Source organism: Oncorhynchus gorbuscha, linkage group LG02, assembly GCF_021184085.1.
Source record: "Oncorhynchus gorbuscha isolate QuinsamMale2020 ecotype Even-year linkage group LG02, OgorEven_v1.0, whole genome shotgun sequence".
Lineage (NCBI taxonomy): Eukaryota > Metazoa > Chordata > Actinopteri > Salmoniformes > Salmonidae > Oncorhynchus > Oncorhynchus gorbuscha.
Window position 1 is genome coordinate 25,795,394 of NC_060174.1, and position 15,722 is coordinate 25,811,115.

General features: G+C 49.1%; 1 protein-coding gene across 2 annotated transcripts in view; it reads left to right on the plus strand.

Annotated features, from left to right (window-relative positions):
* LOC123999927 (NEDD4-like E3 ubiquitin-protein ligase WWP2) overlaps nt 1-15,722 on the plus strand; it is a 42,746-nt gene that overhangs the window by 20,431 nt on the left and 6,593 nt on the right. Inside the window, exons 10-13 of one of the 2 annotated variants that reach the window (XM_046305970.1) lie at nt 2,357-2,531; nt 8,417-8,474; nt 13,791-13,872; nt 14,722-14,850. In XM_046305970.1, coding sequence (XP_046161926.1) covers nt 2,357-2,531; nt 8,417-8,474; nt 13,791-13,872; nt 14,722-14,850 — 444 coding nt within the window. The remainder of the gene's footprint in view (nt 1-2,356; nt 2,532-8,416; nt 8,475-13,790; nt 13,873-14,721; nt 14,851-15,722) is intronic. The other variant, XM_046305979.1, reaches the window with a different exon arrangement.

A 15,722-nucleotide genomic window follows, 5' to 3' on the forward strand; every position in this document is an offset into this window, starting at 1 on the left:
TACTGAATAATTGGTTTGTGCCACTCCCCACCCCAACTTAGACTATCCTATCCATTTAGAGGAGTCATTTTCTTACAATAGTAGTGTGTCAGGTCTGTTAGTGTGTGTTTTATGTGTTTGGCCATTTGGTCTCTCATCTCTTTAACAGGCTATGAATCACCAGCACTGATTGTTTGAGTCTCTGTTGATTTCCAGTGGTGTTTCTCACTGTGTGCTGCGGAACCCAGCTCTCTCTTGTGGCGGTACCAGAGCCTTTTATTGCCATTTTATTTCAGTGAATATTTATTGATTTTCATTTGCGCTGTGTGAGAAGCCTGTTTGAGGTAAAGCTCACTCCTGCCCCGTCTCACTTTTTCCACAGAAGGGAACGGTCTGGAGAACAAAAGTCCTTTCTTAGAAAGAGCACATGTATGCAGCGCTATTCTGGACCCATATGAGGCTCAATTAGCGTCTCGCCTCTCGGAGGCTGGGCTGGTTCTGACTACAGCTGCTGGGTTTAGTGCTTAGTGCTTGGTACACGTACCTGGTCTGAGTTAGCATGGCGCTGCCACACACCCAACCTCCAACCTTAGTGCAGCTCAGATGAAAGGCGTGCTGTGGGCCTGCATTAATGGGTTTTGAGCTGAGCTCTTTTTCTAGCAGCGTAGGGGTTTAACTGCTCTCATGTTCCTGACAGTATGGGAGCCACAGTACTGCTCTGTAGGATATAGGAGCCATAGTTCTGCTCTGTAGGATATAGGAGCCATAGTTCTGCTCTGTAGGATATAGGAGCCACAGTACTGCTCTGTAGGATATAGGAGCCACAGTACTGCTCTGTGGGACATAGGAGCCACAGTACTGCTCTGTGGGATATAGGAGCCACGGTACTGCTCTGTGGGATATAGGAGCCACAGTACTGCTCTGTGGGATATAGGAGCCACAGTACTGCTCTGTGGGATATAGGAGCCACAGTACTGCTCTGTGGGATATAGGAGCCACAGTACTGCTCTGTGGGATATAGGAGCCACAGTACTGCTCTGTGGGATATAGGAGCCACGTACTGCTCTGTGGGATATAGGAGTCACCGTACTGCTCTGTGAGATATAGGAGCCACAGTACTGCTCTGTAGGATATAGGAGCCACAGTACTGCTCTGTAGGATATAGGAGCCACAGTACTGCTCTGTAGGATATAGGAGCCACAGTACTGTTCTGTAGGATATAGGAGCCACAGTACTGTTCTGTAGGATATAGGAGCCACAGTACTGTTCTGTAGGACATAGGAGCCACAGTACTGTTCTATAGGACATAGGAGCCACAGTACTGTTCTGTAGGATATAGGAGCCACAGTACTGTTCTGTAGGTTATAGGAGCCACTGTACTGTTCTGTAGGATATAGGAGCCACAGTACTGTTCTGTAGGATATAGGAGCCACAGTACTGTTCTGTAGGATATAGGAGCCACAGTACTGTTCTGTAGGATATAGGAGCCACAGTACTGTTCTGTAGGATATAGGAGCCACAGTACTGCTCTATAGGATATAGGAGCCACAGTCCTGCTCTATAGGATATAGGAGCCACAGTACTGCTCTATAGGATATAGGAGCCACAGTACTGTTCTGTAGGATATAGGAGCCACAGTACTGCTCTGTAGGATATAGGAGCCACAGTACTGCTCTATAGGATATAGGAGCCACAGTACTGCTCTATAGGATATAGGAGCCACAGTACTGTTCTGTAGGATATAGGAGCCACAGTCCTGCTCTATAGGATATAGGAGCCACAGTCCTGCTCTATAGGCTATAGGAGCCACAGTCCTGCTCTATAGGATATAGGAGCCACAGTACTGTTCTGTAGGATATAGGAGCCACAGTACTGCTCTATAGGACATAGGAGCCACAGTACTGTTATCATAGGAGGGTCCCTGTAGCATATAGGAGCCACAGTACTGCTCTGGGAAACAGCAGCTATAGGATATAGGAGCCACAGTACTCCCAGGAAACAGCAGCACAGGGAACAGGGTCCCAGGGAAACAGCAGGAGGGATGTTATATTGCGTCTCTCAAAGTTCCTTTTTGAGGAATTTCAGAGCTGTGTGTGTGTTAGCATACAGAAGTATTTGCTGTTTTGTCTTCCAAATACTGTTCTGGTTTAGTCAGAGATATGAGAGCAGCAGCCTGCACACATAATAAAACACAACTGTACTGAACTGGGAATGTGCTTGTGTTGATTTACATGTGTTTCTGTGGGATAATGCATATCTTAATCTTGTGTTTGCATATCCTAGCTTGTCTATGTCCATAATTATATATGGCTGTGTGTGTATGTCCGTTTGTACATTTGAATGAGTCTCACTTCTCTCTCTCTCTGTCCCTGTACAGTTGGGAGAAGCGTGTGGACCAGCGAGGCAGGTTCTACTATGTGGACCACAACACCAGAACCACCACGTGGCAGCGGCCCACAGAAGAATCAGTCCGGAACTATGAGCAGTGGCAGTCCCAGCGCAACCAGCTCCAAGGGGCAATGCACCAGTTCAGCCAGAGGTTCCTCTACCAGGTAACTCAACATAGAACTACTGTACTGTCTGTACTACTTATTTAGCCCCTTTAGGTGTGGCCCTCTAAAAGCTTCCCCTCAGCATAGAATTATGGGTAAAACACAAGGGTACAGAAGGGCATTTGTTGAGGTAAAAATAATAAAGCATTCTGAATCTGAAATGGGCGTTCCATGGTACATCAAATTACTGAAATGAGCTGAAACTCTCATTGGTTTCTATTAAAACCTCCCAGCTCCCACACACCCAGTCTGCTCGACAAGCTAATTCTGAACCTCTTTTCAAAATAACATCCACCTCATTGATCATGAGTAACCATGAGTCCCTGAGAACTAGCTGGCAGGTCTGCTGCTGCTGATAGGCGGATTCCGTTTTGGAATTCCGGGGGGGGGGGGGTGATCAGCTGGCTGCTTGGGACTCTGACGTCACTCACCCCCCTCCATGGCCAGATAAGAGCACGTTTAGTCTATACTATACTTTTAGCTTTGCTCGTCATTTGAGAGAGATCATTCACTTGCATTCTGTTACTTTGTATCAAATGTTACCAGGTTCGAGAATGTTGCATATATGTGCTGGTGCGTTTGTGAGCTGAGCCCATTATAATGTCATGGTCGATTTAAAGTAGACTGGCCCCTGACCCTGCTCATTGTCACGTGCTAAGGCAGAAATATCAAACCTGACTCCGAACATTACAGCTCTGAGAGCACACATGCTTGCTCGCTCATCGCTCACACACACACACACACACACACACACACACACACACACACACACACACACACACACACACACACACACACACACACACACACACACACACACACACACACACACACACACACACACACACACACACACACACACACACACACACACACACACGAACAACTATGTGACACAGTACACACCAAGGCATAGATTAAGTACATAACACACAGTACATAACACAAAGAGCAGTCAGTCATTGACTGCTGTTTCTGCCTCCAAAATTCCCCCTTTTCTACCTCCTGCTTCTTATTCGCTCTGTCCATTCTCACTGAGAGGGGCTCATGCAGCAACACCACTGGAACTGGTCCATTGTCTCAGTACTCAACTACCTACTTAAAGGCCCAAAGCAGTCAAAATGTGATTTTTCCTGTTTTATATGTAATAATTGATTGTATTTATATAGTGCATTTCTGCTAACTGAGGTATTCAAAGCACTTTACAGAGTAGGGGGGAAACTCACCTCATCCACCACGGTGATGCACGGCAATCATTTTTGTGCCAGAACACTTACCAGCTGTCAGGTGGAGAGTGATATATGCCCAATAGGAGTGATTAGGTGGCCATGGTGGAATGGGACCAGGGTGGGCATGAAGCCATTACACCAGGGTTAACATCCCCATTGGAACAAGAATCTCTAGTGGCACAGTTAGCATTGCCTTAGACCACTGGATTGGAACCAGAATCTCTGGTGGCACAGTTAGCACTGCCTTAGACCACTGGATTGGAACCAGAATCTCTGGTGGCACAGTTAGCACTGCCTTAGACCACTGGATTGGAACCAGAATCTCTAGTGGCACAGTTAGCACTGCCTTAGACCACTGGATTGGAACCAGAATCTCTAGTGGCACAGTTAGCACTGCCTTAGACAACTGGATTGGAACCAGAATCTCTAGTGGCACAGTTAGCACTGCCTTAGACAACTGGATTGGAACCAGAATCTCTAGTGGCACAGTTAGCACTGCCTTAGACCACTGGATTGGAACCAGAATCTCTAGTGGCACAGTTAGCACTGCCTTAGACCACTGGATTGGAACCAGAATCTCTGGTGGCACAGTTAGCACTGCCTTAGACCACTGGATTGGAACCAGAATCTCTGGTGGCACAGTTAGCACTGCCTTAGACCACTGGATTGGAACCAGAATCTCTGGTGGCACAGTTAGCACTGCCTTAGACCACTGGATTGGAACCAGAATCTCTGGTGGCACAGTTAGCACTGCCTTAGACCACTGGATTGGAACCAGAATCTCTGGTGGCACAGTTAGCACTGCCTTAGACCACTGGATTGGAACCAGAATCTCTAGTGGCACAGTTAGCACTGCCTTAGACCACTGGATTGGAACCAGAATCTCTAGTGGCACAGTTAGCACTGCCTTAAAACATTGTGCCACTCAAGAGGCCTACAATATGTTCTATGGGATATTTAATTACCACATAGAGTCAGGAAACCCGTTTAACGTCCCATCTGAAGGTCTACACCCTATGCAGGGCATTGTCCCCTTCACTGGGGCATTGGGATCTCCTTAGACTACAGGGAAAAGTGAACTCTACTGGCCCTCCAACACTTCCAGCAGAATCTGTTCTCCCATCCAGGATGGACCCGCTTAGCTTCTGAAGCAAGCTAGCAGTGGGATACAGGGTGGTATGTTGCTGATATATGAAGTTTCTTTCCAAAACACTATATATCCATTTGGAGAAATGTTGGTAAATGAGCGTTTATTGTTTAAAGGACTTATGAAAGAGATGTGGTGTTTTTTCACTTTCTAATCATGGCATGGGGTTTTTCCATGTCAGACATGTATTTGTTTGAAATCTATCGTTTTAGAGAGACAAGTAATCATGTTGTTTTGCAAAACGCTATATATCTGGCTCACTCTCAGAGAATGAAGTAGTACTGCTAGGTGTTACACAGTCAAATGTAAAATAAATACAAATAACTAAACATTTTTATAAATAACTGTACAAATAATACATTTGTGACATCAATATTGTTATTTAAAAAAAATTATACAGTAATATGAGATCTGTGTGTAAAACATTTACATTTGACATTTAGCTGATGCTTTTATCCAGAGCGACTTACACTTAGTGCATTCATCTTAAATTAGCTAGGTGAGACACCCACGTAGCACAGTCAAATATACGCTATACAAAGATTCCATTCCAGCTAAATAATGGATATACAGTGCCTTTGGAAAGTATTCAGACCCCTTGACTTTTTTCACATTTCGTTGCGTTACAGCCTTATTCTAAAATGGATTAACTGAAATAAATCAATCTATACACAATACCCCGTAATGACAAAACGAAAAGTGTTTTTTAGACATTTTTAGCAAAAACAAAAAACAGAAATACTTAATTTACGTAAGTATTCAGACCCTTTGCTATGAGACTCGAAATTGAGCTCAGGTGCATCCTGTTTCCATCTTGCATCCTGTTTCCAAAAAATGCCTGCAGCATTGAAGGTCCCCAAGAACACAGTAGCCTCCATCATTATTAAATGGAAGAAGTTTGAACAACCAAGACTTCCTAGAGCTGGCTGCCTGGCCAAACTGAGCAATTGGAGGAGAAGGGCTTTGGTCATGGAGGTGACCAACAGCCCGATGGTCACTCTGACAGAGCTCTAGAGTTGTGTTGTGTGACAAAACTGCACATTTTAGAGTGGCCTTTTATTGTTCCTAGCACATGGTGCACCTGTGTAATGATCATGCCACACCAGTCAGGTGGATGGATTATCATGGCAAAGGAGAAATGCTCCCTAACAGATTTGTGCTCACTATTTAAGAGAAATATCACTTTTTGAGGAACATTTCTGGGATCTTTTATTTCAGGTCATGAAACATGGGACCAACACTTTACATGTTGCGTTTATTTTTCTGTTCAGTATAGTTAATAGACCAATAAGAAAGAGTTCCAAACCTCTCTGCGAATAACAGCTAATGTTCAGTTTTCCCCTCCCCACTCAGAACACTCACAGACAGTCCTTGAAATGTTTTTGCCTGAGAAATTGCCCATTGCTAAGAAGCTATTTTGGTTTCCTTTTGACCATTTTAATTGAAAGCTATCACATTTAAGATACTTAATTGGTATTATTACCCAGCCATTATTTGATATTGAGATTAACACGACTGCATTGGACCTTCTATACACCTTTCTAAAATACCACATTGTAATACAACCTGGTTTAAGCTAGTTTGAGTATTTTAGTCACTGTTGAGCATTTTATCAGGGGTCCTACTTCCACCACTACCATTGTTTTGCCCCTTTGGGTGAACTTCTTTTAAGACTTTTTTTCCAGCGCTAACATTAGAGGAATTAAATTAGTGTGCAATGTAGGTCTATGTGACTTTTCCCACTCATAGTGCCGGTCATTCATATGGTTCTGGCAAGGTTTTCAGTGTTTAGAGACTAACTGGCCTTTTTGTTGTAATTCTCAGCATCCTGAAGCGAGATAGGAGTCTGTTGCAATTCAAATACTTTTATCAAGAATAATATCTCAACTCACATCACCCACTTACCACTCAATCACCATATATAGTATCTTAGTAAGGAGAAAGATGTGCTATCGCGCTTTTTACCACCCCCTCTGCTTGCTTTTAATTTTTCACTCTTGTTTTCCCTGTCTTTTCCTCCTCCTCTAACTCTCTTTCACATCCTCTGGCGAGGAACTGAATGGTCAGGGCATAGCAGATGATGTCATGTCTTTATTTCCTTCTTTTTTTAACCTTTTTTAGTCACAGAAACACAGAAGGGTGGGTCTCATACATGGATTGGCTGTAGATCGAGTGACACACGACCTTTAACCCCACATGCATCGTCCTCCTCCTTTCACTCTTTACTATATTATTCCTTCCGTTCTTCTCAAAGTTTCCATGATGAATTCTCATAAAGGGGCACCGTATGATTATTCTGGGGAAATGCTGAGTGAAGTTGTGTGGCGTTACCTTCAGTGACACATGGACTGCTTGGAGGGCAGTTTTGCAGACCTGAGGCGAGGAGAATGAATGCATAAATTAGATTTTCATCCAAAGGTACAGCTTTCATACTCAGTCATGGAACCAACAGTCTGTGCACTAACTCCTCACAAACATCTTTCCACTCAGTGGCAAATGCACACACACACACACACACACACACACACACACACACACACACACACACACACACACACACACACACACACACACACACACACACACACACACACACACACACACACACACACACACACACACACACACACACACACACACACACACACACACACACACACACACACACACACACACACACACACACACAGAATCAAATGCAATCTCTTACACATTCAATCAGTATTTGTTATATACACATTTTCCGTACAGTGGCACACTCTTTCTTTCTCTCTGTATGCACAGGCTGAGTAAACCACACTGGTTCCAGTGCAGGGTGAATAAAGGTGCTTTTGTCAGAGGGGGTGGGCAGTCTGGAACAAGGATGAATGTTCCCTCAGTTCGCTCAGACATCACGCCTCCCTGCTTACTTTCACAGCATATCTAGAAGAGGAGGACCTCTGCAGATTGGTGGGGTAGGGAGGGGGTGGTGGGGGGGGTAGAGAGGGGTGCAGGGGGGGGGGTAGAAGCCGGGGTGGGTCTTAAGGCCAGCCAGTGAGCTCATTGGAACAGTTTGTTTTTTCTCTCCTCCTGAGCGTGTAGTTTTTGGAAGGCATACGAGCTGCGTCTGAGGCTCTCTGTCAGTCTCCTGTTCCAGCTGCATGGGAGAGGTCACCTCAGCCTTCTGGGGTACGCCTTATCACCCCTCAAAAAAGACTGGACTTCCCTGTGACACTCCACTCTGTTCGCTCCTGCTCCTCTAGACTTGAGGTGTTAAACACTTGAGGTTTCTGTGGCGTTTTGAGGCATTTGCTGCATTTATTATTTATTTTTTTCCTGTATGTTTGGTTTTCTGAGTTTTTTTTCTACCTCACACCAGTCTGAGAACTTGGTTGAGAGCTTTGTGTACGGACAGAAGAATTTCACACAGAGCCGCTGCAGTGAAGAGCGTGAGAGAAGAAGACTGAAAGGTGGAAGAAGGAGAGGAAAGATTCCTAACTGGAAACGTATTCTCTCTCTTTATCCATCAGTCGTCTGGTGCTCCTGCTGTGGAAAATGACCCTCTCGGTGCGCTCCCTTCAGGATGGGGTAAGTACACCTTCATCTACACCTCTCACCATACTCATACTAGGCCCTGTAGTCAGTGGCCCTCGGTAAGGCTGTGACGATACCAGTATCGCAACGTTTTTTCCATGGCAAAAATTTCAACACCAAGTAGACCAAACTCTTTGGTAAAACCTGCTGTAAAATATAGTGTGCTATAGCTTGGGAAATAAATAAATGTTACTCTGGATGAGAACATAATGTTTGTTTCCAACATCAGGGCTGTTTTCCTAAAGAAGTGAAATCCGCTTCTCGTTTTATTTCCTCACCACAATACTAACGAGTATCTCAATACTGGTATCGTCCCGGCTCTAGCCGTCAGTGGTCCCCGGTGGTCCCAGGACCTGAAACCAGTGAGATGCAGGAGAGGTATTGGCTACATCGACACCTGCACTACTTGTTATGAGAGTGGGTTCTGATGCCTTGAATGCCTTTCATGGGCACAATACTTTGTTTTTGTGTTGAAGGGGGAGAGTTGGTTTGTTTGTCTTTCTCACAAACACACACACACAGACTTACAGATACACGCCGCTGTAGGCCCAGATGTAATGTTCACTATCTTGTATACACTGTGATATACAACCTTGTCCTTCATCATAGAAGCTCATGCTGAAGATCCCTTTATTTTTCCATTCAGCATAACTCTCCTTACAGTTAGTTATTGGTCAACAACATATGATTTGATTGAAATGTGGTAGATTTCAGTTTTTCCCCTGCTATTATTGATTAGTTGTTGTATCAAGTGTAATCTCAAGGAATTGGTTGTAATATGCTCTGCTTATATATTCCTATAGCTCTCTACTCTCATACATTCCAATATATTCTCACGCAAATATAATACAATGTATACACAAAACACTCAAAAGTAATGGTCATTGGCATTTTTCTCTCCATCTCCCATTTTAACATACTTATCACTTACATACACACTCACTCTTATTTTCTAACCATGATTAGTTTTCAACATGTTGCGGCATCGCAGGCAAAAGCCTCAATTATACCTTGGACTTACATTTTTATGGATTTCCTGTAATGTATTTCTGTATGTCATCTGAGGGGCGTAGAAGAGGGGGTCGATTGAAAGAAACTCTTAACATGAGAAAGGAAAAGGAGAGAATGACTTGACGGAGCGCGGGAACTGTAAAATAAAGGAGATGAATTCAGGAGGGAAGTGAATTCAGGAGGGAAGTGAAGGAGAGGGGGAAATGAACAGGCTCGTAAAAGTTGCAACATGAGGGCTACTGTTCCTGCGCGCTCCACACACGTCTGCTAATGAGATCAAGATGTCAGAGAGTGGGATTGGAGAGAGGGTAGTGGGAGTGGAGCGAGGCGAGTGGGGGTGGAGAGTGAGGCGAGCGGGGTGGAGAGCGAGGGGAGTGAAGAGGGAGAGCGAGGGGAGTGAAGAGGGAGAGAGCGGAGGGAGTGGAGAGAGAGCGTGGGGGGAGTGGAGAGAGAGCGAGGGGGAGTGGAGAGAGAGAGCGGGGGAGGGAGAGAGAGAGCGGGGGGAGTTGAGAGAGAGAGCGGGGGAGTTGAGAGAGAGAGCGGGGGGAGGAGAGAGAGAGCGGGGGAGTGGAGAGAGAGAGCGGGGGGAGTGGAGAGAGAGAGCGGGGGGAGTGGAGAGAGAGAGCGGGGGGAGTGGGAGAGAGAGAGCGGGGGAGTGGAGAGAGAGAGCGGGGGGAGTGGAGAGAGAGAGCGGGGGGAGTTGAGAGAGAGAGCGGGGGGAGTGGAGAGAGAGAGCGGGGGAGTGGAGAGAGAGAGCGGGGGGGAGTGGAGAGATAGAGCGGGGGGAGTGGAGAGAGAGAGCGGGGGGAGTGGAGAGAGAGAGCGGGGGGGGAGTGGAGAGAGAGAGCGAGCGGGGGGAGTGGAGAGAGAGAGCGAGCGTGGGGAGAGCGAGCGGCGGGGGAGTGGAGAGAGAGAGCGAGCGGGGGAGTGGAGAGAGAGAGCGAGCGAGGGGGGGAGTGGAGAGAGCGAGGGGGGAGAGCGAGAGGGGGGGAGTGGAGAGAGAGAGCGAGCGGGGGAGGGGGGGAGTGGAGAGAGAGAGCGAGCGGGGGAGGGAGAGAGAGAGCGAGCGGGGGGAGTGGGAGGAGAGATTGGGGGGGAGAGAGAGAGAGCTGGGGGGAGTGGAGCGGGGGAGTGGAGAGAGAGCGAGCGGGGGGAGCGGGAGAGAGAGAGCGAGCGGGGGGGAGTGGAGAGAGAGAGCGGGGGAGCGGGGGAGTGGGAGAGAGAGCGAGCGGGGGGAGTGGAGAGAGAGGGAGCGGGGGTGGAGAGAGAGAGCGAGCGGGGGGCGGAGCGGGGGGGAGGAGAGCGAGAGTGGGGGAGTGGAGAGAGAGAGCGGGGAGCGGGGGAGCGGGGGAGTGGAGAGAGAGAGCGGGGGGAGCGGAGAGAGAGAGCGAGGGGGAGTGGAGAGAGAGAGCGAGCGGGGGAGTGGAGAGAGAGAGCGAGCGGGGGGAGGGGGAGAGAGAGAGCGAGCGGGGGAGTGGGAGAGAGAGAGCGAGCGGGGGGAGTGGAGAGAGAGAGCGAGCGGGGGAGTGGAGAGAGAGAGCGAGCGGGGGAGTGGGAGGGGAGCGAGCGGGGGGAGAGAGAGCGAGCGGGGGGGGAGAGAGAGAGGGAGCGGGGGAGCGGAGAGAGAGAGCGAGGGGAGTGGGGAGAGAGCGGGGGGGAGCGGAGAGAGAGAGCGAGCGTGGGGGGAGCGGAGAGAGAGAGAGAGCGGGGGAGGGTGGGAGAGAGAGAGCGAGCGGGGGAGTGGAGAGAGAGAGAGCGGGGGAGTGGAGAGAGAGAGCGAGCGGGGGGGAGGAGAGAGAGAGCGAGGGGGGGGAGAGAGAGAGAGAGCGGGGGGAGGGGGAGAGAGCGAGCGGGGGGAGTGGAGAGAGAGAGCGAGCGGGGGGAGTGGGAGAGAGAGAGGGGGGGAGCGGGAGAGGAGCGGGGGGAGCGGAGAGAGAGAGCGAGCGGGGGGGAGGAGGGGAGCGGGAGAGAGAGGAGAGCGGGGGAGAGAGAGAGAGCGAGCGGGGGGAGGGAGAGAGAGAGCGAGCGGGGGGGAGCGGAGAGAGAGAGCGAGCGGGGGAGTGGAGAGAGAGAGAGCGGGGGGAGGGAGAGAGAGAGCGAGCGGGGGGGAGGGAGAGAGAGAGCGGGGAGGGGGGGGAGAGCGGGGGAGGAGAGAGAGAGCGAGCGGGGGGGGAGGGAGAGAGAGAGAGAGCGGGGGAGGGAGAGAGAGAGAGCGGGGGGAGGAGCGAGAGAGAGCGGGGGGAGGGGCGAGAGAGAGAGGGGGGAGTGGAGAGAGAGAGGGGGGAGTGGAGAGAGAGAGAGAGCGGGGGGGAGGGGAGAGAGAGAGCGGGGGAGGGAGAGAGAGCGAGCGGGGGAGTGGAGAGAGAGAGCGAGCGGGGGAGGAGAGAGAGAGAGCGGGGGGGAGCGGGGAGAGAGAGAGAGAGCGGGGGGAGTGGAGAGAGAGAGAGCGAGCGGGGGGAGTGGAGAGAGAGAGCGAGCGGGGGGAGTGGAGAGAGAGAGCGAGCGGGGGAGTGAGAGAGAGAGAGAGAGCGGGGGGAGTGGAGAGAGAGAGAGAGCGGGGGGAGTGGAGAGAGAGAGAGAGCGGGGGAGGGAGTGAAGAGAGAGAGAGCGGGGGGGGAGAGAGAGAGAGCGAGCGGGGAGAGAGAGAGAGCGGGGGGAGAGAGAGAGAGAGCGGGGGGAGTGGGAGAGAGAGAGAGAGCGGGGGGGGGGAGTGGGAGCGAGAGAGAGAGAGCGGGGGGAGTGGAAGCGAGAGAGAGAGCGGGGGGAGTGGGAGCGAGAGAGAGAGCGGGGGAGGGAGAGAGAGAGAAGCGAGAGAGAGAGCGGGGGAGGGGAGAGAGAGAGCGAAGAGAGAGAGCGGGGGGAGTGAAGCGAGAGAGAGAGCGGGGGAGTGGAGCGAGAGAGAGAGCGGGGGAGTGGGGCGAGAGAGGAGCGGGGGGTGGAGAGAGAGAGCGGGGGGAGAAGAGAGAGAGGGGAGAGAGAGAGAGAGAGAGAGCGGGGGAGTGGAGAGAGAGAGCGGGGGGAGTGGAGCGAGAGAGAGAGGGAGAGAGAGAGAGCGAGAGAGAGAGCGGGGGGAGAGAGAGAGAGAGAGAGAGAGAGAGAGAGAGAGAGAGAGAGAGAGAGAGAGAGAGAGAGAGGAGAGAGAGAGAGGGGGAGTGAAGAGAGAGGGGAGTGAAGAGAGGGGGAGTGAAGAGAGGGGGAGTGAAGAGAGCGGGGGGGAGGAAGAAGAGGGGGGAGTGAGAGAGAGAGATGGAGAGGGGAGTGAAGAGAGAGAGAGCGAGATGGAGAGGGGAGTGAAGAGAGAGAGAGCGAGATGGAGAGGGGAGTGAGAGAGAGAGAGCGAGATGGAGAGGGGAGTGAAGAGAGAGAGAGAGGGGAGTGAAGAGAGAGAGTGGGGAGTGAAGAGAGAGAGTGGGGAGTGAAGAGAGAGAGTGGGGAGTGAAGAGAGAGAGTGGGGAGTGAAGAGAGAGAGTGGGGAGTGAAGAGAGAGAGTGGGGAGTGAAGAGAGAGAGCGAGAGAGAGGGGGGGGTGGTGGAGGGGGCACCAACTATGGTCAGGAAACTAAAGCAACACAGAGATGTACAAACGTTAACATATTAACTCACACACCACACTCTACACACATTCTTGGTTGAGGAAGTTGACATGGTTACCATGTTGTTATCTTCCATGTTGTCATTAAAAGAGGCGAGTGGGGGTGGAGAGATATATATATATTTCTACTAGTCTAGCTCCTCGACTGCTAGAAATATAAATTTAATCAGCAAATTGTTTCTCTCCTCTTCTGTTTTGTCCTATACTTTTTGATTTCATTTATTTTCAATCCCAGCCCCCGTCCCCGCAGGAGGCCTTTTGCTTTTTGGTAGGCAGTCAATGTAAATAAGAATTTGTTCTTAACTGACTTGCCTAGTTAAATATTTTTTTAAATAAAATAATACTTCTACTTTCCCTCACAGTTTAGCTCTTGCCCTTTACACCTCTGCAACATTCTCCCTGAGCCCCATGGCCCGTCTTTCTCCAACACTGTCTCCACCAGAGCCAAGTCAGAAAGGCTGAGGTGGATTGTAGAAAGGTATTTTGGAACAAGCTTGAGAGAAATGCCACTCAGATGCACCAGTTTGCAATCAGCTTTGCGAAATTCAGCCACCCTTTTTTTCTCTTTCCTCCTCTTCTCTCTGATTCTCACTCACTATTCACACGTCCCAAGTCCCCACTCAGTACAGCCTCTCTGTCAGGTAACAAAAGAATACACTGATGATCCATCCTGTTTTTAACTGTAGCCACTTCTCTTGGTCCCTGTAGAGAAACGGCAGGACAATGGGAGGGTGTATTTTGTCAACCACAACACACGGACCACACAGTGGGAGGACCCAAGAACCCAAGGGTAAGCCAATCTGTCTGCTCCACTGTGAAAGTGTGAGGGATCATGCTTGAGTGTGTGTTTGTTCTGTATCATCGTGTGTGTGCGTGTTCATGTTTGTACACACAGGTGTCTCAGAGAAATGTCACCATACATTGCGACCATATTTTCACTGATATTACATGAACTAGTGTAAGATAGGGACTGCAAGCTCGAGGGCCCAACACTATGCAGCACAACCATGTTATCATAATCATAGACGTAATTTACAGATCCTTCATATTTTGCAATAATTGGTGAATAGGACAGTGTCCTGTATCAACCTCATAGTAGGCCATGTCACCTCACTAGGGCTGCCCTCTAAGCTGTGTGGGAGGGGTTTAGATTAGTATTGTAAGCTAATTGGTCAAAGAGAGGCCTCGGGCATCTCTAACCCTGAACTAGTGTGGATGGCATTGCTGTCCCCTCACATCAAATTGAACAACAAAACTACAGTAATGGTAGATGGTCGCTTTATCTTAATTGTATTAGGGATTTTTTAGATAAGTTTACAAAGTCATAACATTTTATTCATTCATCATTTAGTTAATTCACTCCCCCATCCACCCCCTCAGTGAACTCGTATTTATATTTTCATGTTGTATAACATCCGTGTGGTCTTATTATCATCACCACTGAGCTCCGAGGTTCTGAGTCGTGGGCAGGGAGAGCTTCGAGTGGGACGGGGAAAGGGCCGGGGCCAGAGCCGGGGCCAGACCGGGGCCAGAGCCGGGGCCAGACCAGGGCCAGAGCCGGGGCCGGGGGGGGGACAGGTGTGCCTAGTTTGGGGAGCCTCCCGTTTAGGCTCTGCTCACTGCCCTCTCCCTGTTACAGGATGATCCAGGAACCCCCCCTGCCCCCTGGCTGGGAAATGAAGTACACCGCAGAGGGAGTCCGATATTTTGTGGATCACAACTCTCGCACCACCAGCTTTAAAGACCCTCGTCCCGGGTTTGAGTCAGGGTAAATATTAATCTGCAGATAAGGGCAGTTACATTTCCTTATAAAAGCTCCTGACAAAAGCACTGTACGACTCCTTTCTGTCAGGGATGATGCATGTAGGGTTCTCTTAGCCTGCTTTTGTCATCTTTTTTTTTGTTTGAACCTAAACGAATTTAAGTTTACTATCTTTAGGGCATAGATAGCTAGCCTAGATACAAGAAAGGGGATTTATATATATATATATATATATATACGTACACGCATATGCAAGCAAGCACACACTAATATAAACACATGTGTTTTGCCTTGATGCATGGCCCTAATTTTGACATCTTCCAAAAAAGACAGTAGGGAAAATGAACAGATGTGGGCCAACAAATCAAATCCAAAGCAGACTGCTCTGCTGTCTGACTCTGTCTGTGTGTACATATGGATGTGTGTGATTGAGAGAGAGCAAGTGTTCATGCTGACATTGAAACATATGAAGGTCTTGGTGTTATATTTTTAGATGAGAGGCCATAGAGGGTTCTTAAAATGTTTTACATTTGATACTGCTGCAGTCCATATCTGTAGCCAAAGGGTTGCCTCTGTGGTCTGAAACTTCCTAACCAAAACCAAGTTGGGCCTGGCAGCGTTCAACAAAGCGAATCAGCGAGTATTAGAGGCCTCACTCTCTCTCTTTCGTTCAACCTCCGTATTTCCCCTTCCTTGCTCGGTCTCTCGCCCTCAGTTTTTGCTCTGCTGACGAGGCACTTATCCAGAATGTCTGTAGTGAAGTGGTGTAGCTTGTACTAACACAGCTGCACACCAAGGCATACCTCCATCTCTGGGCTTAACCCAGCTCCTGCTGCACATCAGATCTGACCACCTCCTTAGAATAGTGCCAAAAGTCC